The following is a 27,520-nucleotide window of genomic DNA, read 5'->3' as shown; positions in this document are numbered from 1 at the left end:
TGACTCCGACTGGGTGAGTAACAGTGTCGAAATTAGCTGTAGACAGAAGAATTCTTTTTTGTCGGTACTTTGGGGTGCGTTGAAATCGAATTCAAATAAGAAAAATGTGTGCGGAAAATGAAATGACTGTTAACAAGGAACACGTGAAGACGCTAAAAACATTTATCATTTTTGAGGAGTTCGCTGACATCGGTTTGGCTCACATAACACATGAGTGTTGAATGAAATCTCGATGAGGAGAGATTCCGTCATACACAGTCAAGTGGAATACTTCGAACCTCATGTGAACGACATCTATAGTAATACTTGAGATTATTTCTAGAAATGTTTTCCAAAAATTCTGGGGATCGATTATTATCTGCTTCTAATATCTAATGGCATCGGTTTTTTCGATAAAGATAAATGTCTCCGAACCGGATATAATAATGTCAGGACAGACAATTCCACTTTCTGCTTCGAAAAGTTTGTTGTGGTTTGAAATGGACACCAGTATGTCTTGGCACAATCACGTCGCTAGAATTGCAAAAGCCCCTTCTCAAAAGCTTGGAACAATGTTCCGAACCAGAAAACTGTACATACCTCCGCCACTTTTGATGCTTCATAAAGCTCAGATCAGATCTTCTTTGGAGTTTTGGAGTATTGTTCTCATGTATGGAGTTCTGCCCATACATGAAGTTGCTGGATTCCATCCAGAAAAGAGCCATTCGTCTGATTGGAGACGCGAACATCACGTACAACCTTGATAGCCCGGAAAATCGAAAAAAGGTTGGAAATTTGTCTCTCTTCTACTTTCACGGAAAGTGTGATTTGACACATTTGATTCCACCAAGAGCCGTACTTGTCGGTATTGTGGCTGCTCCTCGTTTTGAGAACGTAGAACTTCACTGTTCAAGAACTCTTTCGTTTGGATAACTGCGTTTATGTGGAATAAACTTTCTGAGAACGTTTTTCTAAAGGAATTTAATCTCCAACGATTCAAATGTGATTCGCTACTTCCGCACAGGCATCGCTCTTAGAGCGCCGTAAGGATTTTTCTGTAGTGCTTGTGTTCTCTCCTTATGAAAATACTGAATAAACTTCTTCGAGTGAGAAGTGCTGAATTTATTAAAACTATCCACCCTCAGGAAGATACAAAATTAATCTAATAATTATAATAATGAGCATGAGCTCATCTTGCACTTGCTCAGATGCCTTGCGGTAGGTACCCGACAAAATAGTGAGATGCATTGAACAACTGATACCACTTTGGCGAACTGACCCACCCTGTCCAAACAGGGTGGGTCACTTTCAGAAGGGGTGTATTTCAGGGTGATTCCCAAAGTCCCCTTCTTTTCTGCATCTCACTATTGGCATTATCCGTTGCGCTCAGAAATACTCGAAGGTATAACTGTGGTACCCTCGGAAACCGGAGGCACAAGGTCACCCAAGGCCTTAAACTTTATGCCTCTGAAAAGAAGGATATCCATCAGTCCTTGAGGGTGGTGGAAGAGTATACGCATGCTATCGGTATGGAATTCGGGATAGACAAATTTGCAATGGTCCATCTCAAAAAAGGAAGATGCGGGGACTACGGAGAGGATGCAGCTCGTAGATGGAAGCATCCTACACCATCTGGATGCCGGAGAGACGTATACTTACCTCGGGGTGGAACAACGCCAATCACAAGAGGTAACATCGGTGAAAAACTCTCTCCGCGGCAAGTATCAGCACAAACGTCGACAGATCTGTTCATCGGAACTGTCGGGGAGGAACAAAGTTGCTGCAACAAATATGCTTGCCGTTCCAATCTTACTCTACTCGTTTGGAGTAGTGGAGTGGACTCGGTAGGAGCTGTATCAACTCGAGGTAAAGACCCAAAAAATCTCTATAGGAGTTTGCATCCCAAATCGTTTGTTCCACAGTTGTACTTCCCCCGACAATAGGGAGGCCGTGGACTTTTGAGTTTGGAGTGTCTACAGGACAGAATAGTACTGGATACACCCTGTCAGGAGTTCGGATCTCCTTCTCGGCATGGTCCGTGACCATGAGAGAGCAGAAATTGGAGCATTTCTCTTTAGGGCAGCTGCCCAAGCAGCTGATGAACTCGGTACAGTTTCCGACCCTGACCGAGGTGACCACATCTCTGTCACCGAGTTGAAACCCGTTCAGCAAAAAGCTCAGATAAAAGCCGCAGAAATAACCTCATTTCTGCGGAAACACAAGGATAAGCCGATCCATGGGGTCTTCTTCAATAACATTGGAGACCTTGGCTTATCAAAGTGCCTGATGTTCGCTTTTCTCAGGTCAAGGGGCTAAAATCGGAAACTGAGGGGTTCATCAAGGCTTGTCAGGATGGTGTCTTCAAAACCTTTCTCTACCGCAGTCGCGTGATGAGTATAGAGGTTTCTGGTCCAAGGTGCAGGGCCTGCCGCGAAGCGCCCGAGACCCTAATGCACTTGCTATCAGCATGTCCAGCATATGCGCTCCGGGGGAAATTGAAACGAGAAGTGCCGAATTTATTGGAACTATACGTTCCCCACCCTCAGGCTCATACAAGCTAATAAGCCTGATGTAGTCCTTCTCGACCACCAGAGCAAAACGATATTTGTCGTGGAGTTTTCAGCTCCTGTCGAGACAAATATCGTCAGAAAAGAGGAAGAAAAACGAATATGATATCGAGATTTTCTCTTCGAACTCCGCAGACTCTATCCAGATCACTCTGTCAAGATGGTTGTTCTGATTATTGGAGTTCTTGGTGGAATGATGCCCTCTCTACTCTCGAATCTTAAAATCATACCGGCTTGGCGCACTAAGGCAGACATCTTAGCAGAAGGCTGTCATTCTTGGCTCACTGCGCTTGCTCAGGGCACATGATTATCGGACCCAATGATCACTCACCCAACGGTGTGGGGAGTGGTCATTGGTTCATAATCCTACTTACTTTTGTGTTTATATTTTCAATATTTGAGAAATTGTTCTGTTTGACCCATACATGACTTCTTTACAGTTGACGTAAGGTATTTTATAATGTTTGAATATAAATCCGAAACTATATTTGCCAATATTCTTCTTAGATTTGCATTCTTGAAAACGTTAGGTGAGTGGCTCCTACTAACATCAATATTCAATAACTATTCAACCTCAACAGAAAGTTTTCAGGTTTGGTTGGAAAACTTCATTTTAAATAAACTTCAAATGTACGTCTATTTCCTAAGAGAATAATAGAAAATAACTTGGGATTTTGTCAAATATCGTTAGAATCATTTCAACTGTCAAAAAGCTACTCCTATATGAGAAACCCTCAGAAGTCGTCGGGAGACTTGTGCAAATTTGTAATAGGTAGGAATTCATTTCAACTTGCAATACCAATCATGAACTCTCTATACAATTCTGGTTGAAATATTCCAACTCAAATGAGTTTTAGTTGGTAGACGGTGAATATATTGTTATGTTTTACCCCGTGGGTTTACTAATAATTGATACACTGAACAATAATCAAACTCGGCTTCATTTCACTATAAATAAAACAAGACACTTTAACTTAAACTTCAACTATTATTCAAATGTCTATCGCCTTTCTAGATCACTCCGCGTACCGCACAGTAACTTAACTTACTTAACTGTCTCGATGGACGAGTGAAGGGCGCTTATATTTGGCAGTCGAAGGCGCTGGAACATTCCTCGGAATTCCATCGAAGTCGGTGGAATATTCGCCGGGAATTTTATCGATTCGGTGCAAACAGCTGCGAAATGTCGGTCGAACTAATGGCGCTTCTCGTCACGTCACAATTGTTTTATGGCTTCCAGTGGCGGCCGACGTTATTTGCTTTAGGGCATGTTTTACAACAACATATAAAGTTATATAAAAGATATAAAATGATTATAATGTGTTGAATCAATAATTACTTGCACAATTCATCAACTAACATTCCTAAGTAAATATAATAATTTTCAGATTGAAAAAAATCCTTAATTGAAGAAGGAATTATCATTATTTCGTTTTTTCTTTATTGATTATTTAATGAACATATGATTTTCAGTAAACCAGCTGTGCGAGCTGAGGATAAACAAGGTCTTACATTTCAACGTGCGATTTCTAGCACGTTTTTCCTACCTGAATAGATGAGATGATGAATTCATAATAGAATTTATTTCTCAAGCGATACGTATATATCCAAATATTTTGAAAATGTTATCGATGTCCAGATTTTTCAATAAAATATTATTGTCCCACAAAACATATCACTTTTGCGTATATGAACCAACCCATTGTTTCTATCTATCTATCCATCTATTGTTTGCGAGATATTAAAAAAAGTTGTCATCTACTCACGAACGACAACCCTCAAAAGGCGACCCTCGTGCGATCTAAGAATTAATGAGGTCTTACCTTCCAATGTAAGATCCAAACGATAAAAAACAAAATATCTGTTTAAATTAGAAACAGTAGATATTATTGTCTATGTTTGCCAACTGCAAAATTAATCGGAAATCAAAGAAGTATACCGTGATTGCAATTTTATTGTATATAGTTATAGTGATCCCAGATCAAAGCCGATAATATATTTTCCAGCCACTGATGAAATAATTCATCAGGTAATTTTGCAACAAACGAAGTGATTATGTTCCAGAGTTTCCATGTGAATGAATCAGTGAACACGATTATTAACAAACACAAAAGGACAAAAAATGTAATTCGTTCAAAAACTAGCAACAGCTATATTGGTTCCATTTGCTAGCCTCGAGGACACAGGAGTCAATATTGACAAGAAACTGTTTGTTGGGAGACGTATTCGAGAAGAAAAAATATGTGAGGGATGAATATGATAGGAATTGTGCCCGCAGATATACATTTTGCGGTTTTGTGTTATATTCAAAAAGTTGAAGGACTGAAGGGGGTATTGAAGTCATGACAGTATGTTTCTCGTTGAAAAAAACTGCATTTGAAATGGGTTGAATGCCGGAAATTTCACTTACACTTCCTTCAAGAAAATTTTTTCCGAGTAATACAGTAACGTACTTGCTTTTGAAAAAATGCAGTTTTGTACTATTCACCTCACTATCTCATTAAAGAACGATAATTTTCTCATTGGAAATGAGACACTTCTATTAATAATTCATAATTAATTAATTCATGCAATTTTTCTGGGTTGTTGAGAGATTGTGTTCCAAAAAAATTGTTGAGAAGTTATTCCGCAGTGAATGAAAATACTTTTGAGTAGAAAAAAATTTATAACGGAATAAAAATAATGATAGGGAAAAGAAAATAGTATGATCGATACGAAACAAAATAAATCAAAGTCGATCCAAAGTATGGGAGAAGAAATGGGGGAATTTTAGGGCTGGAAAATGGTTGTCCATTTCCACCGAAACCGAACCACCTGAAACTTTCCGAAAAAAATTGAAAAAATCTATTTGTCTTTTTTAATGTCTTTCTCCTGATACAATAATTTGTTATTGACGAAATTTGTTGGGAACTCACCTGTGTTCCTATCATGTTGAATTTTTTTAAGCGAAATATTTATCTTTAAAAAATAACTTTCAGCCTAGAATACGCATGCTTAAAAAACAGTTTTTTTCGTTTGGTTGAATAATTTTCTTTCATATGGTGCGACAGAAAAACTACATGTGACTATTTGTCAGTGAACGCTAATCTGTTTCTGTTTAAAATCTGTTTTTTCGTTAATCAGTTGTCGCCCCTATACGAACGACGACTCTCAGAAGTTGAGAAACTTGTGCGAGCTAAGGACTAACGGGGTCTTACCTTTTAACGTGAGATTCCTAACACGGTTGCAGAATCATCCCAGCTTCAACCAGATAAATTCTCTCGAGAAAAATATCTGGTCGAGGCAGGAATCGAACCCACGGTGTTCCGATCGTGAGTCGGGCGCACTACCACCGCGGCCAATTCCACAATACAGTGAACGCTAATAGCTGGAGAAACACGAAATTTTTCATGTGTACAAATAATTTCAGTTGAAATACTCGGCAAAAGTAGGAATGTAATAAACCATTATTGAATGAAGTAATAGCAAGCCGTTTCAATATGATATGTTTCAAAATACCTTCAAAATTGACTGTTTTTTGAGTATGGAATATTAGGTTTTGAAATAGTCTCGGGTGGAAAAAATATTGTTCAATATATAAAAATTGATTAAACAGATAATGGAGAAATGGAGTTATGAATGGAATAAAAATGTTTACATTTGGAATTGATGAAAACTATAACTGAGAAGTTATACATGAATGTTATTTAACAAAAAATAATTTGAAATAAATATTCATGAAAATTACTTTAATTATCGAAATAACAATTTTATTTATAATCTACCTTTTCTAAATATTTTTATGCTGTTAATAATTTTTTTGTCCTACCTTTCTAACAGGCCCTCGTTTATTCATTAAATTCGGAAGCACTTCTTTGGTAAATATTTGCAGAAAAAGATATTTTTATGCAATAAATACTAGTTTAGCTGAAATATGATGAATATATGATAAACATTTTTCCCACTCAACCAAAAAAGATCAAAAATATTCAGAAATGATTCCAGGAAATTTTACTAAATTTTAGGAAAAAAAATCTCAATGCCGTGACCAGGATTCGAACCTGGGTTACCACGGCCACAACGTGGGGTCCTAACCACTAGACGATCACGGCTACTAGAGATTATATAAATTAAATTCAGTAAATCTAGGCTGATAATATCAACGGTATAGCTTAGTTTGATATTGAATTTGGTGGAGCGCATCGAAACTAGTTTTTTTCTTATGCGGTCAATGAAGCATAGGCGTTGATCTGACATTCTTGCAATGATGGATCGTCGTCATCTCCTTTGAAAACATATTCTATTGTTTCACAAATAATGGTTCTTTGTAGCAGTATTTGAAGTGTGGGACAGCTTGCTGTGTTGTCATTATCTGTTATTATCTGTTAATATCTGGGGTTGTTTGATTTATTATCAATAACTCCGACAAGTTTATTCATACAATAAAAAATATAATCCAAAATTTTTTGCTTTCATAATTTTCACAGCTGGACTATTGTTTCTTTGCAACAATACATGTATATCCTTTTTTTATTCATACAATTTTTTGCAATTGATATGACAACTGAAAAAGGAAGGATCTAACATGAATTAACTTTTCTGTTAAGCTGAAATTTATTTTTCTCTTTTGACTGACGATTGAAGGTCAACATTTCTTGTTCCAATTGGATATTTCTTTAACGTAACAAGCATATCATCAAAACTTTCCCTTCGCATGAATCACAACTAAAAGTAGTGAAAGAATGTGAAAATCAAACTCACGTAGATAATCCCAAAGTTATCTGAATACCGTACGGTAAAGTAATGAAACCCAGCCGAACAACTTCTTGGGTCTGTTCACGAAGATACTAATTCAGTAAAAATGCGAAAATTGGACATAGTTGCCAAATATTTTTGAATCTATTACAATCTGAAAGTTGAAATCATCACCATATCCCCGAAAGCTAACATCAATACCTGAATTTCTAACTTCGAAAATGTCCATACAAAAATTCAAGCATAATAATAATTATCAGTTTGATTTGGTTCAACTCACAATACCAAATAAAATTTCGAAAAGGCAACGGAGAAAACTGAATTTGTTTTCTTCTCTCAAGTTCAGCACATCTTCGTACATTCATTTATCATTATTTTTTCAATTTCTTTATTCGTCAGGTTCATCTCTGTGAAGCAGAAGGACTACCGGATTTCAATGGTGCCTCATCTTTCCACAAGAAGCAATTGGTTGTCGTCAAAAGTCTTTGGAGGGGATGTGGAGATGCTAAAAGGTGAGTTATTATATTCGAATTAATAGTAAAGACAGATGTCAATTGAAATAATTATTTTTTTTTGACCAGAAAAATAAACCGGAAGAAAATAACTTTCATTTCATTTCGTTTACGTAAATATGGTTGATTCAAAAGCTCCCATTGATATAAAGTGAGTTGTTAAACCACAAGCTTCCTTTCTGAAACACAAAAATTATTGATAAATCGAATATATTTTGAAGAGAGTTGGCGAGTTTTTTTTTCATTTACATAGCATTCATATATTATACATTTCCCATTTGTATTCATTATGATTATAACATTATAAGTAGCCTAGAATCATGATTATTTTGGAATCATTTTTGAAAAAGTACATGAATAACAATTAGAAAACAATGAATCAGAAATTGTTAGAACATTACGAGATTATCATCCAAAATTCAGATTATTCGTTCTACTGGAAAAAAGAATCCTTCTGCTTTCTGGAAGACTAAAGTATTCAGAGTATTCAAAAAAGTTTTGAAAATTTTGAATTCAACACACCTGAAGAACCTACCATATGGTAAAATACGGGTTTCGCTTTTGTAAACTGTTTAGTAAAAATTTTACAATACATTCTGAATGTTGAAAAGTATCACAAACCTTTTTTTTCTAAATGAATCATCGATTACATCTGTCACAAATCAGCTCATCAAATATATCCAGTTTTTTCGGCAAAAAACATTTAGTGGAAATTAGCAAAACAGAGAAAAATCCAGAATCCAAAATATTTCAAGATTCCTTATATACAAAATCTTCCGAAAAATATTCAGTTTTAAGTGAACAGTTCATATCCATGTTTTTCCTCCAAAAACTACTTATCCTTAAGAAATTAAGGATCTTCGTGCAATAAACATCTTACCCACAATGTCAAAAGTGTTGGAAAAAATAGTTTCACTACGACACAATCTGAATTTAGAAGAGAAAAGGTTGTTGCACTACCGCCTTGCTGCATATAGTCGATAATAATAATAATAATAATAATATTTTATTCATCATCTGTACATGTTGCATATGAAATAGGGTTTACATCTTAAAATTAGCGACGAATAAATTTAAAATCCACTGAGGGTTTAAAAACCTGTGTGTGATTGAAAAATAAAATACAAGTGCAATATAATGACATACATACATATAACGCAATCAAATGCAAATTTTAAGAAATAGCTTATATAAAAAGACGAATATTAATATTAATGAATAATACATAAAAACAATTTGGTATAAGTGAATATCATTGATTCTCCACATATTAAATACAATTACTAAGAGGTATGTGATAAAGGACCACTCTTTTGTACCGTAGACACAAATACACATTCATATACCTAAATACGCGTATATACGTGCACATAAACATGTTCACATACTTACGCACAAAATCATAGCCCTAGCAAATATGAATTAAATGTAGGGGGTACAAATCATCTCTCTAATTTGTGTAGGTATAGTAGTAGTTGAATAAGATGGAATTGTGTGAGCTTAGTATAGTCAAACTTCAAAAAGTGTATGAATTTTTTTCCTGTTAGTTGTCTAATAAATTTTTTTTATTCTGTTTTGATTTTTTCCAGCGGTTTCAAAATTTTTATAGATTCTGGAATGAAGTTATAAACTTTAGGAGCTAGATAATGGTAACTCTTTTGTTCTATTGCCTTATTCATTCGCGGGACGATGTACTTATTTTTTTGTCGAGTGCAATGAGTGTAAAGTGGAAAACTTGCATTCATTCCCTGCAGGTGATATCTGATACAAATTTGTTGGAAATACAGTTGCCTTGTATCGGGTATACTTGTTTCAGAATAGAGTAAGTTACTTGAATATCTAGAATCTTCATCTGCCATCATCCTGAGAATTTTTTTTGAGAAACTTCAAGTATATTTAGGTGGCTCCGCGATACTCCTCCCCATAATATTACCCCATAATTCAAATGTGTTTCAACCAAACTCTGGTAAACAATTTTTCTCTGTTGATAGTCAAGGTAGGGTTTTATTTGCTTGGATCTATATAGAATACATCGCAATTTTTCAACTATGTAATTGATGTGTTCATCCCATCGCAGATAGGGTCCAAGATAATTCCTAAATATTCAATTTTTTTTCAGGTCTAATCAAACGATTTTTCTAAATTTTCAAATTGAAGTTAGGTAATGCAATTTCTCGACTGTTAAAAGGTAGATAGTAAGTTTTTTCAAAATTTATAGAAAGACGCCTACTGTCTAGCCAGTCTTTCAAATTGCTCAGATCATTCTCAGATTTTGTTTTCAAATCGTACCAATTGTCCCCAGTATAAATGATGACTGTGTCATCTGCAAAACTGAGAATTTTTCCGTCTTTTTCCTGTAAAAAGAAGTTGTTTAAATAAATTGTGAACAGTAAGGGCCCGAGTACTGTACCTTGAGGAAATCCACAAGTAATAGTTCTTTTTGTACTCAGTTCATTTTTTATTCTTACTTTTTGTTTCCTGTTAGTCAGGTAACCTGCAAGTAGATCATAAGCTTTCCCTCTTATGCCAATATCATATAAGGTTTCGAGGAGTAAGTGGTGATTGACGGTATCGAAAGCTTTCTTCAGGTTCAGAAAAACTCCTATTACTGGTACATTCTTATCTACACAATCATAGATGGAGTTATCAATTTATGAATGGTATCCTGGGTGGATTTTTTTCCCTAAATCCATACTGAGATGGATATAGAAGGTTATATGTGTTTAGAAATTTTGTGAGTCTGATTTTCATTATTTTTTCTATTATTTTACTCAAGGATGTAATAAGAGATATCGATCTGTAATTTGTTATTTTTTGTTTGTCTCTACCTTTGTGAATGGGAGTTACGATTGTCATTTTGAAGGCTGTGGGAAAATGACCCCGTTCAAAAGATTCATTTATAATGTGTGTTAAAGGTTCACTTATATAGTTTGAAAGTAGTTTTAATGTTTCTCCTTTTATGCCATCATATCCCGGAGTTTTCTTGTTTTTCAATTGTTGAATGATATTTTTAACTTCTGTTTCGTTAGTTGGTTCGAAAAAAATAGAATTTACTGTTCCATTTTTTTTTATCCTGTAATTCCAATTTTCACTAATCTTTTTTGATAAATGTTCCCCTATACGTATTAAAAATTGGTTGAACAATTCATTTTTTTCTTTGATGTCAGAGACTAAGTCACCATTTTCGTTTTCAATTCCACCTATTTGTTTATGATTTGATATTTCCAGAATTTCATTAACTGTTTTCCAAAGTTTGGTAGATGCATTCTTCTCTTGCTCTACGCGCTTTTTATAATATCCTTTTTTTGTTTCCTTATATAATATTCTCACAGTTCCAGATAAAGGTGTATGTACAGCCTGATACTTATCGATTTCAGTAGGGCATTTGACACTATGAACTATGACGTACTAATTTCACTTTTGCATTATATAGAAATATCTGAAGATGGTGTTAAATCCTTTGATAATATATAATCATCTAAGGAAAAGATACCAGAGTGTGACAGTGGGAACCAATCAGTCGAACTTTCTCGAATTGAAGTTGGAAGTGCCTCAAGGTTCAATCCAAGATCCACTACTTTATTCTATTTATGCCAGTCAGCTCGTTAACTCCCTTACACATTGTTCTTCTAATCTATACGCAGACGACACCCAGATATATATCTCTTTCAAACCTGAAGACGCTAATGAGGCTTGTGTGGAAACTGCGACTGATCATTGTCTAGTTGATAACTGAAGAAAGTGAAATGTTTTGTTTATTGGGTGAAAAAATGACAAGGAGATAATTATTGAAGACATAGTAAAAATGAAAATACTTGACAAAGACCTGTCCATTGGAGATCAAGTATTTCCAACAAATTGGTTGAATATGGCAATGCGTAGATGGCTACATGCAGCGTGTTTATTCCAAAGAATAATCATTATGAAGATCCCGATTTACTTATATGAAAAAATTTCATTTCGAAACGATATTCTCAACAATCAATATTCGATTCAAACGTCTTTGAACTCCACCATTTCACCATCATGAATTCTTTGAATGATCCTTCAGTTACCAAATTGGCTACGTGTACAACTTTATACCAAAAGAAATTAAAAAAATTATTATGATTACTTTTAAGTACTACTATAAGAATTTTTTGTGGAACCAATAAATCAAATAAATCAGATCTTTCATAAGTTAAGAGTCCCTGTTATTTTTTTTATCTTTTGTGTTCTGCGCATATTCCATAATGATGAGCGTGTGTGATGTTGGTGGTAGAAAAAATCAGAAAAAATGAGATATTGATTTGAACTTCGCCTTTGATGTCAGCCCTAGGATTACAATTAATTTTCCAAGTGTTAAAAATATATTTGTATCCCAGATCGAAAGTTTGGAACTATTTTTCACGATTTGAATAATTTCTCACTCAACCAACACCATAATGGTAATATCATATGGATCGGCAAATTCCTTGTGAGATTGTCAATAAATACTGTTTCACTTCTGGAAATATAACCAAACCTAATCTCAATCAATGTGTTACCATACGGAACAGCAATGAAATTATTTCATCCCACACCTGATGTCTCATGACGCATGACGTTAGTAACGGTTCTCTCACTCCCCAATGAAACTAGTCAGAAGATGAGCTTTGCAATCTCATTCACCGATATCCCCCATGTTTAAATCGAATTTGATCAGTTTTATCAATTTGCTATTCCTCACAACAGTTGCCTCTCTATTGACTTTGATTATGAATCAATTGAAAGATTGAATTAGAGTGGCGCGTCCCCTGATTACATCGATTCCCTGTGTTCTGCGTTCAGTCTCAAAGCTCGTAGTCAAAACCGTATGAGGTCAGGGGTTTCTTCGATTAATGGTATGGGTGTTATAATTATGAAAAATTGTGGCCCAACGAAAATGAAAGAAAATGAAACAAATCAGTCAGCATCAACAATGTTGAAAAATGCAAGGACTCTTTTCATTTCTTTTTTTCCCAGATATTTGTGACTTTCACCCACAAACGAGGGTGAAAAGATCCCCAAATTATTTATGACAGAATTGAGAGTCAACTGAGATATTCTTGAAAAAAATAATTTTCACAAGTTGAATTTATTCAGCTACCTACTACTCGGTTTCATTGATCCCTGGCATCAATACAATAATGAAGATATTGTCTGTCTTGCACATTTTGAAGCATTTCCGTAATATTTCGACAATAATCTCCAACAAATCATTGACACAAATCTCTGAAGACAATTTTGACTTCTGAATATCCTCAAATTTGGTGAGGAAAATATTACTCTGAATGCACTGACGACCAGGCAAAATATGGAGGGAAATTTTTCAGCTGAAATCTGTTCTGTTGTTGATTCAAATCAACATTTTTCATGGCAGATAATTGTGAAAAGAGGCAGCAGCATTAAATGACCTCCACAGGCACTTGATTTGTCACTCCTTGATTTCTTTTGAAAAATTGAACACATAACATAACCAGCTTCATTTGCTTTAAAGAACTGTCGACAATAGGTAACGAATAACTGTTAAATAGCATAACAGTTAAAGCAGTCCATCAATCAAGGCGGCATTTTGAAATTTAAAGATTTTCGCAAATAGAATTTAAGGGGCTTTGAGACCCAATATCTTCCAACTCCCCATGCCTTGCTTGGAGTTGCAAGTTTCGGAGTCACAAAAATAAAAAATGGTGTTTTCCTTCAATCGACGGATCCCTGATTTTTCTGAAATGTTAAAGAAGTTCCTGATAAGGGATAACGGATGCCTGTGTTTCGCTTTTGATTGGCCCCTGTACCCAATAACTGTCTGTGGAATTCATTTTTGACATTCAGTTCTTGAAGGAATAAACATCATAACATTGATTAATTTATTCATTCGTTTATTCATACATTTATTCATTTATTTACATTGAGTTACAAACAGGGCAAGCCTCAAATCGGTTCAAGTGAATAAATAGTGACACTCAAAATTTTACTAAAAATAGTAGAATAAAATTAAAATTTGAATAATCGATATAATTTTTATATACCTACTATTTACATAATACATTGGATTTATATACATGTCAATATGAAAACGTTATTTTATAAATATAATATTCAAGTCTTTTTAGGACTAAGAGAAAATGTCAGCGTCGGTTTCGTTTTCATGAGATTTTACCAGCTTTAGTTGAATAAGTTGATTTTTCTCAGCATTTAAGTTGGTATATTGAAACTCATCTACGGCAATAACTAGTTATACTGGTAATTACTTTATAGATGGATTTTTATGTGGAATTAATTTTTCCAGTAGTAAAAGTAAAGTAGTATCAGTAAAGACTGATGGAAATTTAAACTCTTGATTGATTAATTACCCCCCCTTTCATACACTTGCCTGTAAATTAATTTATTAGATTACCCCATTGTTGTAATATTTTCAAATGATTATTTTTACTGCAGATTCATTTTCTTACAGGCGATACACATATATTTGATTCATGTCATTTACCTAATATTGATGAGTCAATTAAATTAATACATTTGAGAATTTCCAAAGAATATTTTGTTGATAATCATTTTTTATATGTTTGTGAACTGAGAAACATTCAGTTTCTAAAACCAAAAACTCATAAACACGACACATTGTGTTTTGCAATATTGACTAAATGAACACGGTTGAAAACTTTTTGTGGCAAATAATGCCAATGTTCCCCTATCAAGACACACACAGTTTGTTTGTATATTTAAATAGGAATGTGAATAGATTTCTATTTTCAATATTCGATTATACACTGGTCATGATAATTTCCTTTTTCTTGTCAAACAGTAACGTAGATTTTTTTTTCAATTTGGATGTTCTTCTGTATTATTATGAATGTATTCAAAATACTGAATCTTCATACGAAGGTTATCTATTTTGAATATTCATATAAGCTGAATATGCAGGAGACCTATATACTGTGTTTTTATATAGTATTATATCAGTATATAAGTATACAGTGCGAGTCTCTAACATGGAACAAATTCACCAAATGAAAGGTGTTGTTTCTTTCGGAAATATGCTCGGACACGTCGATTAATATTTTAAATTGCCTTTATTTTAATGCAAAAAAAAATTATACAGTGTGTCTCAGATATGAGGTATGACGTCATCGATCATTTTTTTTAAATAACAACCCTGTTTTTTAATGACTTTTATTAAAGGATTCAACAAGTTGCACATGCCTGCCATATTTCGATTGTTACTCCTTGTCCTTAAAAAGATATTCAACAAACATTATCTAATTCAAAAAATGAATTCAATTCAATAGTCTTTCTTTAACAAGTGTTCAAAATGTTGTCCATTTACTAACTGACAATACCCTAAACGTAACTGAAACTCGTTTTGAACATTTCTGATTACTTCGCCAGAAATTAGCCTACACTCCTGTCTTATTCGTTCTTTTAAATCCTCAATATTTGCCGGTTTGGTCTTAAAAACTTTGCTCTTCAAGTAAACCATAAAAAAAAGTCCAAAGGTGTTAAATCCGGAGACCTAGGTGGCCATTCATAGGGTCCTCTTCTGCCAATCCATCTGCCTGGAAATACATCATTCAGGTACTCACGGACAGATATTGCAAAATGAGAAGGCGCGCCGTCCTGTTGAAACCAGATGTTTCTATTCGGGACGTCAGCTTCTATAGGACAAGCGAACAAAATAGCCAAATCCTGCAAGAATTCTGAATATCTTGCTCCAGTAACATTTTTTTGGAAGAAAATCGGTCCTATAACTTGATCACCAACAATCCCTGCCCTAACATTGACTTTTTCTGGATGTTAAGTGTGGCCTTCGCTCATCCAGTGTGGGTTTCTGTCTGCCCAATAACGACAATTTTGACGATTTACCACACCATCCAACATAACCGTTGATTCGTCAGAAAATAGAACGTTTTCTTTTTGTACAACATTCTTGTCTAGTAGATCCATCATTTGTTCGCAAAACTGGAGTCTTCTATCTGGATCATCTTCGGTGAGTTCCTGGAGGATTGTTATTTTATATGGATGAAATTTTTCAGCTTTAAGAACTCTTGCCACTGAAGACTGGCTAATTTCGAGTTCCCTAGCTATCTCCCTAGTGGGGACATGGGGATTTTCTTCGACAAAGAGAAGAACATTTATTTTGACCACTTCACTGAGCGCACTCCGACGATGATTACCTATTTGTTTTCTTAAATGCCCATTTTCCCAGAACTGTTTTTCGATCTTGCTTACGGTACTTCGCGATATGGGTGGTAAATCAGGATACTTCTCTCTGAATAAAAGGGTAATTTCATTTTGTGTTCTTGTCCTATCTCCGTAGCCAATCATCATTAGAATTTCAATCTTATGTGTTCCAGTTAAGTACGGCATTTTACTAATGGCGAACAACAAACTGTGAAACGACAGTTTTTGTGCACAAATATGATTGGAATGCGAGACTACTCTCCTTATTTTTTTTTGATAACTTTTTTATGATAATGTCACTGTCAGGTATCCACGACATTCTAAGCATTTATTGAAGGAAGACTATTGAATTGAATTCATTTTTTGAATTAGATAATGTTTGTTAAATACAAGGACAAGGAGTAAAAAATTGAAATTAAGCAGACAGGTGCAACTTGTTGAACCCTTTTATAAAATTCATTATTAAAACAGGGTTGTCATTTAAAAAATTATCGATGAAGTCATACACATTGTATAATTTTTTTTGCATGAAAATAAGGGCACTTTAAAATACTAATCGACGTGTACGAGCATATTTCCAAAAGAAACAACACCTTTGATCTAGTGAATTTGTTCCATGTTAGAGACTGGCACTGTATAATTTTTGAGTACTATAAAATGAAGAATCTGCTTCTATTTTATTTAAGTTCTATTCAATTTTGGTGTTCATATGTTTCCAACATGTCTCTATCGCAATCAAATCGTGTATGATTTTTTTATCATTACTTTAAAACACCCTAGATACCACTGACTAAAATTCTCATTTTTTTTATGAGTATTCACTGCGGTGAACTGAATTCTCTTTTGTTTGCATTGAGTAGATCAATGCAACCAATTTCGTGTCTGGTATTATATCATAATAATAGATGTTATGTACGCTCACGAGATTGTGAATAGATGAACAATAGCCTCGAACCTCATACAATATCTATCGAAAATATTTTATCATGTCGTCGACGCACGTTCTCTATGAAAACATTGTTTTTTTCAACCAATTGGGCACGTGACAATTTTAATTGAATGTTCAATATTAATGATATTTCCTCTGATTACTCATAAAACTTACGTTTACAGTATGAAACTCTCTTTCTCTATCTCTGGACATCTCTATTAAAAAAGTGACAGGACTGAACCTCATCTATTATGAACTTTGTTGAATTGAAGGATACAATTATTCAAAAAATTAGTTGAAGCTATATACACATGAAAAAGGTATTGAGCCTTTATTTTGGAGTTTCAGGTAGTAGAAATGTTAAGAGAAAATGACAAAAATGGCTGGTGCATGGTTTTGAAATTCCGTATATAACAGTTTCAGGAGAGCTTGAAAAATTATCTTCTCGAAAAAACAGTCTACCCAGTAATAATAATAATAATAATAATAATAATAATAATAATAATAATAATAATAATAATAATAATATACTTTCAAAAAATGCAGACTAATACAGCTGAAGCAGTAATGAAGACATAGAATGAAAAGGCGTCACAGTGAAAAACATTAAACATTTGTATATATAAAATCTAAAAAAAATTAAATAATAAAGTAGATATGAAATATGTTGCAAAAATATTCATAAACATATATTGAAGACATATAGAGTTGCCTATCAGGTGGGAAAATTACAATTAAAATATTCACCAGTATTATATGGTTCATTTTCTATAATAATTTTTTTAATTTCTTTATTGAATTTGCTGATGCCATTGATTGATTTTATTCGATCTGGCAGTTTATTGAAAAATTTTATACACATGTAGTGAGGACTACTTTCTGTTATAGAGAGTCTGTGTAATGGATACATGATATTTCTCGTTCTCGTTTCATGCCCGTGTGAAATATTATAGGTCAAAAAGGTATCTTTATTTTTGAAAAAATATATTAAGCATTCATATATATATATGCCAAAAATTGTCATTATATTATTCTTCCGAAAACACCCTCTACATGATGCTATGTAGGCCATGTTTAACATAACCCGTAAGGTTCTTTTTTGTATTACAAAAATTTTTTGAACATCATGACTACATCCCCAAAACAAAATTCCGTACTTTGCCACCGATTCGAAGCTGGAATGATATATTATTTTCATTGAGTTTGGGTGGAGATATTTGTTGAGAGATCTTATAGCATAAAGCACCCTATTGAGTTTCATACATAGATCTTCTATATGTTCTGACCAGGTCAGAAATTCATTGATATATAAACCAAGAAACTTTGATTTTGATGTTATTTCTCTCTCTTTTGTAGCTATTTTGATTGTCGGTGGACATTCCAACTGCAACTGTCTTGAGCGAAACAATACTGTGTGGGTTTTTGATTCGTTAAGAATTAATTTGTTGCTATCAAACCATTCTTTTGTTTTTTTAAAGAGATTTTCAGTATTTTCTATGATTTTTGGGAAATTTTCACCGCCAATCAATCAGTAGATGAATTTATGAAAGCAGTAACAGGGTAGTTATAGATACGGGGTCTTATTTTTTAGGTTCTCAATTGTTTTTCGTAATCATTGTATTTCATGTTATTTTATCTTGATCTCACTATTGTATTTTATTTTTGTATGTAGGGGAGACTGGGGCAAGATGAGATAGCTAAGACAAAACTCGTTATACAAGGAAAATCAAACTCTTTAATAACATTCTTTAACAAAAGAGGTAACCATTATACATTTCTTTCTTATAATTAAACGTTGTAGCATGCAAAATCACAGAACTTTTTTTGGCAAATAATGAAAAAATAAACTCGGCAAATTTCCCATAACTGGGGTAAGATGGGAAACGCTGTGGGGCAAAACGAGTACGCTTTTTAATCGGGTAGACAGCGTTCACAAATGTGTGCCTCTTCATCTTCCTCATCTACTCCGGTACATGAATTATGCGCCCAACCGTGGCACACGCCGCAGATGACCCAACCTTCGGTTGAATCTGAGTATAAGTACCCACAATAGATGCAAGAACAGTCATCATCCTTTTCTTGGGATGAACTATCTTCCGATTCAGTTTCTTTTTTGCACCTTTTGGTTTGACGCTTTTTCTGCAGGTTTTTCTTGTCAGTTGTCTCTTTAATCTTCTTTGCAGTCTTTTTTCCAGGTTTCTTTATTTGTTTTTTCCTTTTTCAGTCACTTGATTATCAGTACATAGAAAATGTTATTTTATGCCCCGATCATCTTGCCCCAATCTACACGTAGGTAAAAACGATGACGCAATTCTAACCTCAAACTTTACCGGCGGAAAAATCTGGTTTGAATTTAATGTTTTGGACTACTATAATGAGCTCGGGATTGAAATAATACATTAACACAGGTACTTACATGTCTGTACATCAGTTTTCGAATCTAATATCGCGTAAAAACACTAGCAATATCACTTTTTTCTCTCTGCAACGCAAAAACGAGTTCTAACCTGTTCGCTCTGCTTGGACACACTAGCGGAGAGTGAAGTTCGTGCAAATGGCGCTGTCACCGCTCCGAACACGATTACTATTCACGCACACAAGCTTACTTTCCGTGCTGCTCCGAACTTCATCTTGCCCCGGTCTCCCCTATTCTATAGATAAGTAACTCTTCTTTGTGACTTGACTTACCTTCATCATTTTATGACGCCAAAAGGCTGATAGAAATCATCATTATCATCATAGTATAAGCAATATTTAAAGTGGGAACTACTATCCGGTCTAATACGTTCGGTCGTGGTTTTCACATGATTGATATCCAATGATTGATCTACGTTTGTGTGTATTGACACATGAAAAGTCACCTGTTTCCAGAATCCAACGCTCTACAATTTATACACAGTACTCATTTTATTTTATTTTTATTCGTTACCACTCAAACGTGAACAAAGGTCTATATATTTCAGACATGAATTCTTGAGGGAAACCAGCTGGCTAGCTGGCTTGCGGGACCCCAACTTGGCCAGAGTGGTGGGCTTTTGTAGTCAAGACGAACCTATGTGCGCTCTCATGGAGCATTCTGAGCCTGGGGACTTACCGAGGTTTTTGGCGCAACGAGCAGTTAGCGAGGATGGCAGTTCTGTGGGAGGTCCTTCAATTAGGTGAGTGACTCGTTAGTAGGCTTCTTGAATTTTCTTTGTCAATTCATATAATTGAAAGATGACTTTTTTCTTATGATTTTATAATTTATGTAGCTGTAGCAAGGCTGGTATATGTTTTTTATCATTAAATTTTGTGTCTGAAAATTGTTTTTGCACAACTGTCATTAAAAGTGACATTTTTAATAATTGTCAAGAGAATTGAAAGACGATGTTTACGAAATAGCGTCAAAGTTTTTTTTTCGACCAAATAGCAATAAATAGAACATAAATATTCAATTTTTAAGGATGTTTTATTATGAACAATATATATAATACAATTTGTAATATGTTGCAAATGTAATATATACATTAACCACGTTATTATTATTATTAATGAATAATAATACGAAAAGTACAATTATTATGGAAGAACTGCTGATATTGATAACTCGTGATGTTGAAGAGCCTTGTGATATATCTGAACTAGCTGAGTTAACAATTTCATGGGCATTAACATTTAATTCTTGAAGTGAAGAGGAAGATGCTGTAACGCTGGAGCTAGCTGTTAGGATTATTCTTTCAGCAATAGTTTTTTTATAAGAAATAGATTGATCGATGTAACCCTCAGCTACTGTTGTAGACTTCCATCCTCCGTGCTTCTTAAGCAGAAGCAGAAGACCTTCCTAATGAGTGATCTGTATATTCCTTTGGTTCTGGGAGGTTCAGAAACTCAGCAATGTTAGAGGGCATTTTCCCAAACATGTTTATACCTACTGGGTTGACACTGCATTTATAATTTGAGCATTTCAAAAAAAACGTTGATGATTGATAACAGAAGGGCGTAATGTAACGTATTCATTAAAATTGTCAATTTTTTTGTAACAATGCAGCAAGAACGACCTATTTTCGTTTTTGTATTTAGAATTTGAACAATCAATGATTGATTCATTAATTGAATGTCTTTTAATAATAAATGGCAGAGCTCTTCACGTCGGCAGGCTTCATATATTCCGAAAATAGTAGCAACTTTTATCATCAAATATTTTTCATGTGGCGCCTTATTTATGAACCTCTGAACTTGTTCAAACGTAAGAATTTTGAATTTTTTGGGCCTATAACTTTAATTTTTCCGCTTTGAGAATGTTATTACCTTGAAATATTTGCTTGTATTTACATCATTTTCAACGAGCGCACTCGACTTCATCATTGAAAACTTACTCCACAAAGTTGACGAGTTCCATATTTTTGATTTTTCTTCTAGATACGCTAAGAAGACGCTTTTTGCTGAAATTTCCTTCGACGTTTTTGAGTTTCTAGCTAAGAAAATTAGAATATGCCATGTCGTACTGCTGAGTTGATTTTTTGGTAACAATTCAATTGAAGCTATTTTTGCAGCCTCTTCAATATCGTCACTATTGTTCTTCATCATGCAAGACATTAAATATCAGCAAGAACTTTAAATGTGACTTTAAATAAAACGCGTAAGCGATAAACAATACTGTTTGTTGGTAATCAGGTGATACGGCGTCACCTGACACGGAGACGGAATTCAGTTTGTGTTGTGATGTCCGCCGTTTTATAATGAGCCAGCAATCGTAAAAATAATAGTGTTAATAAAAATTGTTTGTGTTTGTGTAAAATATTTATAATACCTGCTCCCATTCACGCCGGTTGAAGGCCGGGGTGGACCGGATGTCCACGTGGGAGTGGGATCGCAACAATACTATTTTATGAAGAAGACAATAGTTTTATTTTCAAGAACAGTAGACCTCATTTCGGACACAGACTTGCAAACTGCAAGACAGTATTTGTCCCCCCACGAAGCTTTTGTTATGTAACAGCCAGTTACATAACAGTAGGAGCATTGGTCAAATGCGCCTGAAGATAGGAAGCAACGACCATCCAAAATAGAGAGAGAGAGAGAGATCTATTTTATTATGAAAACAGGACAGTTGTACAAAAAACTTTGTATGATATTTGTCTTAAAAGTAAGTTTCATTTTGTACATGGAATTTCTCAACTCGTTACGCTTGTAACGAGTTGAGAAAAACCTTACTTTCAACACTCATATCATAAATAGCTATTTTATGTTCAACGCCATCTAAATGATCACTTATCTGCTTTATAGAATTCGAAGTAATTCAACAATGAATTCATTTGCATTAATAAATGTTTCTAATTAATAGTGAATTCATACTTCAGTTGATTGAAAAGTAGTACAATTACGTGTTTGTGGAACAATCAGTTGAAAAATCTAGATTATAGGATTTAAATAACAAAACACATTTTTTTTAAATATCCACAATATATTACTAGTTGTGCCTACTATGTGAGGCGTTTCGCTATTCCTTATGGTATTCAGTAAATGTAAAGACATATTTATAGTAGTTTGAAATTGGGTAAACAGAAGAAGGTATTAATTATAAATGGGTAGCCTAATAATAAAGAGGTAATTTGCCTCTTTATTGGACAAAATAACTTTTGTCTAACTTCTACTAAGTTCATTATTTGTTGCGACAATTTTCAAGTAACTAATATATCAAGCCAAGATAAGTACTTGAAGATACACTGACACCTATTGATACCTATTGATTGACTGGCACTCTCATATTAACGTACAGTCGAAGCTACTGAACCTAGAATATTGAAATATGCAGGTAGGTTCTTTGTATAGCGTAAATAAGCATCAAGAAAAGGAATCAGAAATTTCCAAATAGGGTCCAAAGATTGTATTGAATTTCGTCAGTTTTGAAGTTGTTAACCTGAAGTTTTGGGTTAATAAAAAAATATTGTAACTATTTGTTTAAAATGGTCTGTCACGAAACTTAATGTGACGAACCAAATTCTACGCGGGAGAAGCCGCGGGCAACAGCTAATAATTTATATTTTTACTTTAAAAATACAGTTACTAAAACAATATTCCAGCTGCAATAAGTAATGAATAGCTTCAAAAATCGAATAATGTTATCTATAAAGAGATTTCGCAATACTAACACAACGCGTTCGGGTCGCGTTCTCGGCGATGGCGCTTCATTGCTTAAACCGCCCCCTGGGTTGCGTCAAGTTATTCTAATCGTGATAACTTTTAAAAAAATACTTCAAATTATTCAGTGTACGAAGTTTATCTATATTAAATACTCAAAATGACAATTGTATCAATTCTTATAAGTATTTGACAGATATTCTAAAATGTTCATTGTAAAAGGAGTTTACAATTTGATTGTATTTATGGCTCAGTATTTTGCATATCGTGGCTACCACATAAGAGGTAGATATATGCTATCACGGATTTTTATTTAGAACTGTATGTAACTGCATATGCAGTGCACGTCAAGATAGCTCTCAGGTAGCAAGAATTTTTCTGACTTACTTAATACTTATCGTTATATTATGACCAAAATCACACAGAACCTTTGTAAATTGTAGCCTATATGTTATTCTGATGTATAATCTGTATTCATGTGAAGTTTCATCTGAATCCATTCAGTCGTTTAGGCGTGAAAGAGCCACAAACATACATCCATCCTCACAAACTTTCACATTTATAATATTAGTATAGATTTGTTCAAGCATACGTTTTGATATTTGGAGAATTGAATTTTTCAATCGAATACCTACGATTTTCACCTTAAAATGAATAAAAATACTTGTCACATTCAATAATACTGAAGGGGATTCAAATCAGACATATATCTTACTTTGTTGAACTGAATTCGATTTAATCTCACTCTGGAGTTCCTGTTATTTTACTTCCAGAGAAAATACCTATTCTGAAACTTTCCTAACTATTCAGGATGTATCGACTTACGATGCTCTTTGTTGGAGTTTCAACTGCGATGTAAGAGTCTAAGAAGGTATGAGAAGTCGTTAAATTCTGTTCATTGTTTCATTATGGTAATTAGAGACAACAACACGAGGATAGAAGACGTATTACGATTGTTCTGCCTGATGTTCATTGTTTCAACGTTAGAAGTGAATCGAAACTGTTTGAATGTGAGTTTGGAGAAGTTGCTTCAATATGAAAGGTTCTCGCAGATGGTTCGGCGATTGAGAGGTTTTTAGTTTGTTTTACCTCCATTATAGAGTATCATAGTAGAGAAAAGGTTAAGAAACTGGAATTTAGTTTGTAATAATTTGAATGTGAATTTCAGAGATACTGAAGACATTAGCTGTTATTCTTTTGTCCAACAAAATGCAAAAAAAACGGAAACTGAACTGATTTGGCCAACATAAAGCATTATTCGAAAGAAATATCAAGTAGCCAAACTTTAAACTGTACACAGCTGAGTGCAAACAATCCAGAGATATACATCACGTAGAAAACTTATTTTAGAGAGATTATAGGTTATTCCAAAAGTTTGTACTTTTCAATGAGTCTATTTTGAACTGTAATATCTCAGTGAATACACATTCAATTTGATGGAAATAATCGCCATTTGATCAGTGCACTTTTACAGTCGATCAATTCTGGCAGCATGAAAATTATGTGCTCGGAATTCGATGTAGTCGACGAAGGCCGTTTTTTTACCTGGTCCTGATTGGCGAAGGTTCTACCGGTGATAAAGTTATCGAAGTGCTTGGAAAGATAATATTTTGTTTGGAGAGAGATCTGGGAAGTATGGTGGGTGAGACAGAACTTCGACGCTCATTTGTTTCATTTTCGGGCGTGGGTTTGTAAATGCGGATGGGCGTTATCGTGAAGCAGGATCAGACACTGCTGACGCAATTTTTGGTACATTCCATCGATTTTTTCACAATAGGATCCTGAAGTAATGGGGGAGCTCATCGATGTCCAACTACTGTCCTGACACACGTGACGATCTTATCAAAAAAAGGAGCGTTTTTGTTGCCAAAAAGCAAAGAAGAACAGACCACACTTTCCGTACTTTCTGACCTCTCCAATACGTTTTGAATTATCAAAAACCGCATAGGAGCTTAGACACAGTTCTTCTGCCATTCCACGCACTATTTGTGATGAGTCAGTCTCCACCAGGAAAAATTGACGACATAATACGTTGAAAAGAGACAAAAAATTAAAATTTGGAAACAAATGAACAGGATCAGTGTATAAAGTATAGAGTACAAAATTATTTATCGATCACTATATACCGCGATACAGTAGAATAAATATTTATTGAGATATGGAGCTACAAAATCATGACATCAAAACGGGCAAAACTTGTCAAGTCAAGTCAATTTATATACTTCTGATTTATTCGACAATGAAGTATTTTCTTTATTGCTTTCATTTTCAATAAATTTGCCTAAATTATTGTTTGTTCTGTAAGCCATGTCCAAATTTTTATTTTCAATGAACTATTTATGGTAACCATTTTATTTTTAAGTTAAACAAGACATTCTAGATGTACTTGTTATTATTCGGTGTTATTTTGAATTTAATGAAAAGTTTTATAAATTCAGCGAAGGTCTAATAATGGCAAACCCGCTGAGTCTTTTGCTGCTATTTTCATGGATAACCTGGAAAATGAATTTCTTAATAATCTTAATCTGTTTTACTAGTACAGGTAAGCAGAAAAGTTTGTCGAATTTGTCAATTTCATTCATCCGTCAATTTAATTCACCACTAAAACAGAGGTGAAAAATTCAATAAATCTACTAGATTTGAATGTTATTGAAGTTAATGTTGGACATGATTTTCAAAAAATCTTCTTAAACGGACATTGTCACATACAGTGTGTAAAAGCCAAATGGAATGAATTCATTATTTTGGTTACTGTACATAGTAAAAAAATATCCCGAAACAAATTGAATGTAAATTATATTATGACATTATTCTGCGTAAATATGCCACCCCTTCGAATGACAGGTACAACCCCCAACTTTTTAAATGGGAAATATAAGTTTGTGATATATCGTTTGAAAGGTCTCTTCATTCACTATTCAAAAATGTTATCGGTTTCAACTTCATTTCCACTATTTATTAAAATGCAAAAACGTAATGAAATGTAGAATACGAAAGAGAACTATGGATGTTAACGAAGAAGATGTTCGAAACGTTCACCGCGAATGTCTAGGCAGCATCTTACTCTCAAATAAAACTGTCTTGTAACATTATTAAATATATCAGGCGTGACCGACCTAATGGCAAGCGACCTAATCGCAATCCTAGATTACGATATAAATTTGCTAAACTTAGAATGACATCATTTTGAAATAGTGTCGAATAATTATTACCATTCAAGTTGCCCTCAAAAAAAAAGGGACCAATGATATGGTTTTTTATAATCCCTGCCCAAGCAATAACCTTTTGAGGGTATTAGATAGATAGATATTTATTCAATCTCTTATGGTTGCTTTACAACATGAGATAAGTCACAGTACATAAAGAGGGAAAAATTCTCATTATATAAACATTAAGAAAAAAAACATCACAAACATTCTAGTCGTTACAAATTGATTAAGAATAATAAGAATAAAATGAAATAATTTTTTTTTAATATAAACACATGTTAAAATACATTGAAACAAAACTGCCTAGTCGCTACGTCTTTTATACTCGTCTGATGAATAAAAGGCATGGCGGATGAGAAACTTTTTCAAAGATAGTTTGAAATATTTCTTATTGGTGATGAGTCTTCAGGCAAGTCTTCAGGCAAAAAATTGAACACATGTGCGTGTGTTCTTCTCTCATCCAGTGAGTATTTTCCGTTGACCAGTAGCCGTTCTTCTGCCGATTAGCATGACCGTTAAGAGACAAAGTACACTCATCAGATAACATAACGTCTTCTGATTGGATGATATTGTTATCAAACATGTCCATCATTTTCTCACAAAAATAAGTTTTTCTATCAAAATCGTCTTCGATGACCTCCTGAGTACTTATCATTTTATAGGGAGATGCATTTTATTTCCTTATGTTTACTATCGATGTATGGCTAACATTGAATGTAGTAGATGCCTGCCTGTCTACATCTAATTTGAGTTCATCACCATTGCATTGGCAGTTGCTTTTTTTATCTGCCCCACATGACCAAGCTCGCGAAACTGCTTCTATATTTTGCTTATTGTTCCTTGAGATATAGGCGGTAAATTTGGACATTTTTAATGAAATAGGCAAGCTACTTCCTGTTGTGTTCGGGTTTTATTTCCGTAACCAAACATTTGTAAAACGGTTATTTTATGCATTTCCGTTAATTTAACCATTTGTCAGACTTGAAGTTAACGAACTTTGAACTTACATTAAAATACTGACAACTAATGTTGTAACATTCAAAACAAGTTGACAAGGCGTTTTAAACTAACGTAGCCACGGAAATTATTTACAGTTTTTTGAAGAATACCATCTAAAAAGAACATTGCTATGGTTTTTGCTCACTTTCTTATTATCGATTACTCAACATGAAATACGTTTTGAGTATATTGCAATAAGTTTTGAGTGTATTCTATCGAATTTCAGTAACCACATGATTTTAATTTATTTTTTATCTCAATTATTGCAATAAACATGAAAGCGACAACATT

The 27,520-nt window shown here is 34.1% G+C and overlaps 1 protein-coding gene and 1 non-coding gene across 6 annotated transcripts in view; one reads left to right on the top strand and one right to left on the bottom strand.

Annotated features, from left to right (window-relative positions):
* Positions 1 to 27,520, top strand: part of LOC111506585 (discoidin domain-containing receptor 2) — an 842,991-nt gene that overhangs the window by 743,459 nt on the left and 72,012 nt on the right. For 4 of the 5 annotated variants that reach the window (XM_074171999.1, XM_074171996.1, XM_074171997.1 and 1 more), the window contains 2 exons: positions 7,680 to 7,792; positions 19,865 to 20,059. In XM_074171999.1, the coding sequence (XP_074028100.1) occupies positions 7,680 to 7,792; positions 19,865 to 20,059 (308 nt within the window). Of the gene's footprint in view, positions 1 to 7,679; positions 7,793 to 19,864; positions 20,202 to 27,520 lie in introns of those variants that run through there. The other variant, XM_074172000.1, reaches the window with a different exon arrangement.
* Positions 6,566 to 6,637, bottom strand: TRNAH-GUG (transfer RNA histidin (anticodon GUG)). The gene has a single exon. It is a non-coding gene; the product is annotated as a tRNA-His (tRNA).

The sequence above is a fragment of the Leptinotarsa decemlineata genome, unplaced genomic scaffold (assembly GCF_025532065.1).
Source record: "Leptinotarsa decemlineata unplaced genomic scaffold, Ldec_3_MD MMD2_tig00000035_RagTag_RagTag, whole genome shotgun sequence".
Taxonomy (NCBI): Eukaryota; Metazoa; Arthropoda; class Insecta; order Coleoptera; family Chrysomelidae; genus Leptinotarsa; species Leptinotarsa decemlineata.
The sequence above is the reverse complement of the archived record's forward strand: the minus strand, read 5'-3'. Positions and strand labels throughout refer to the sequence as shown.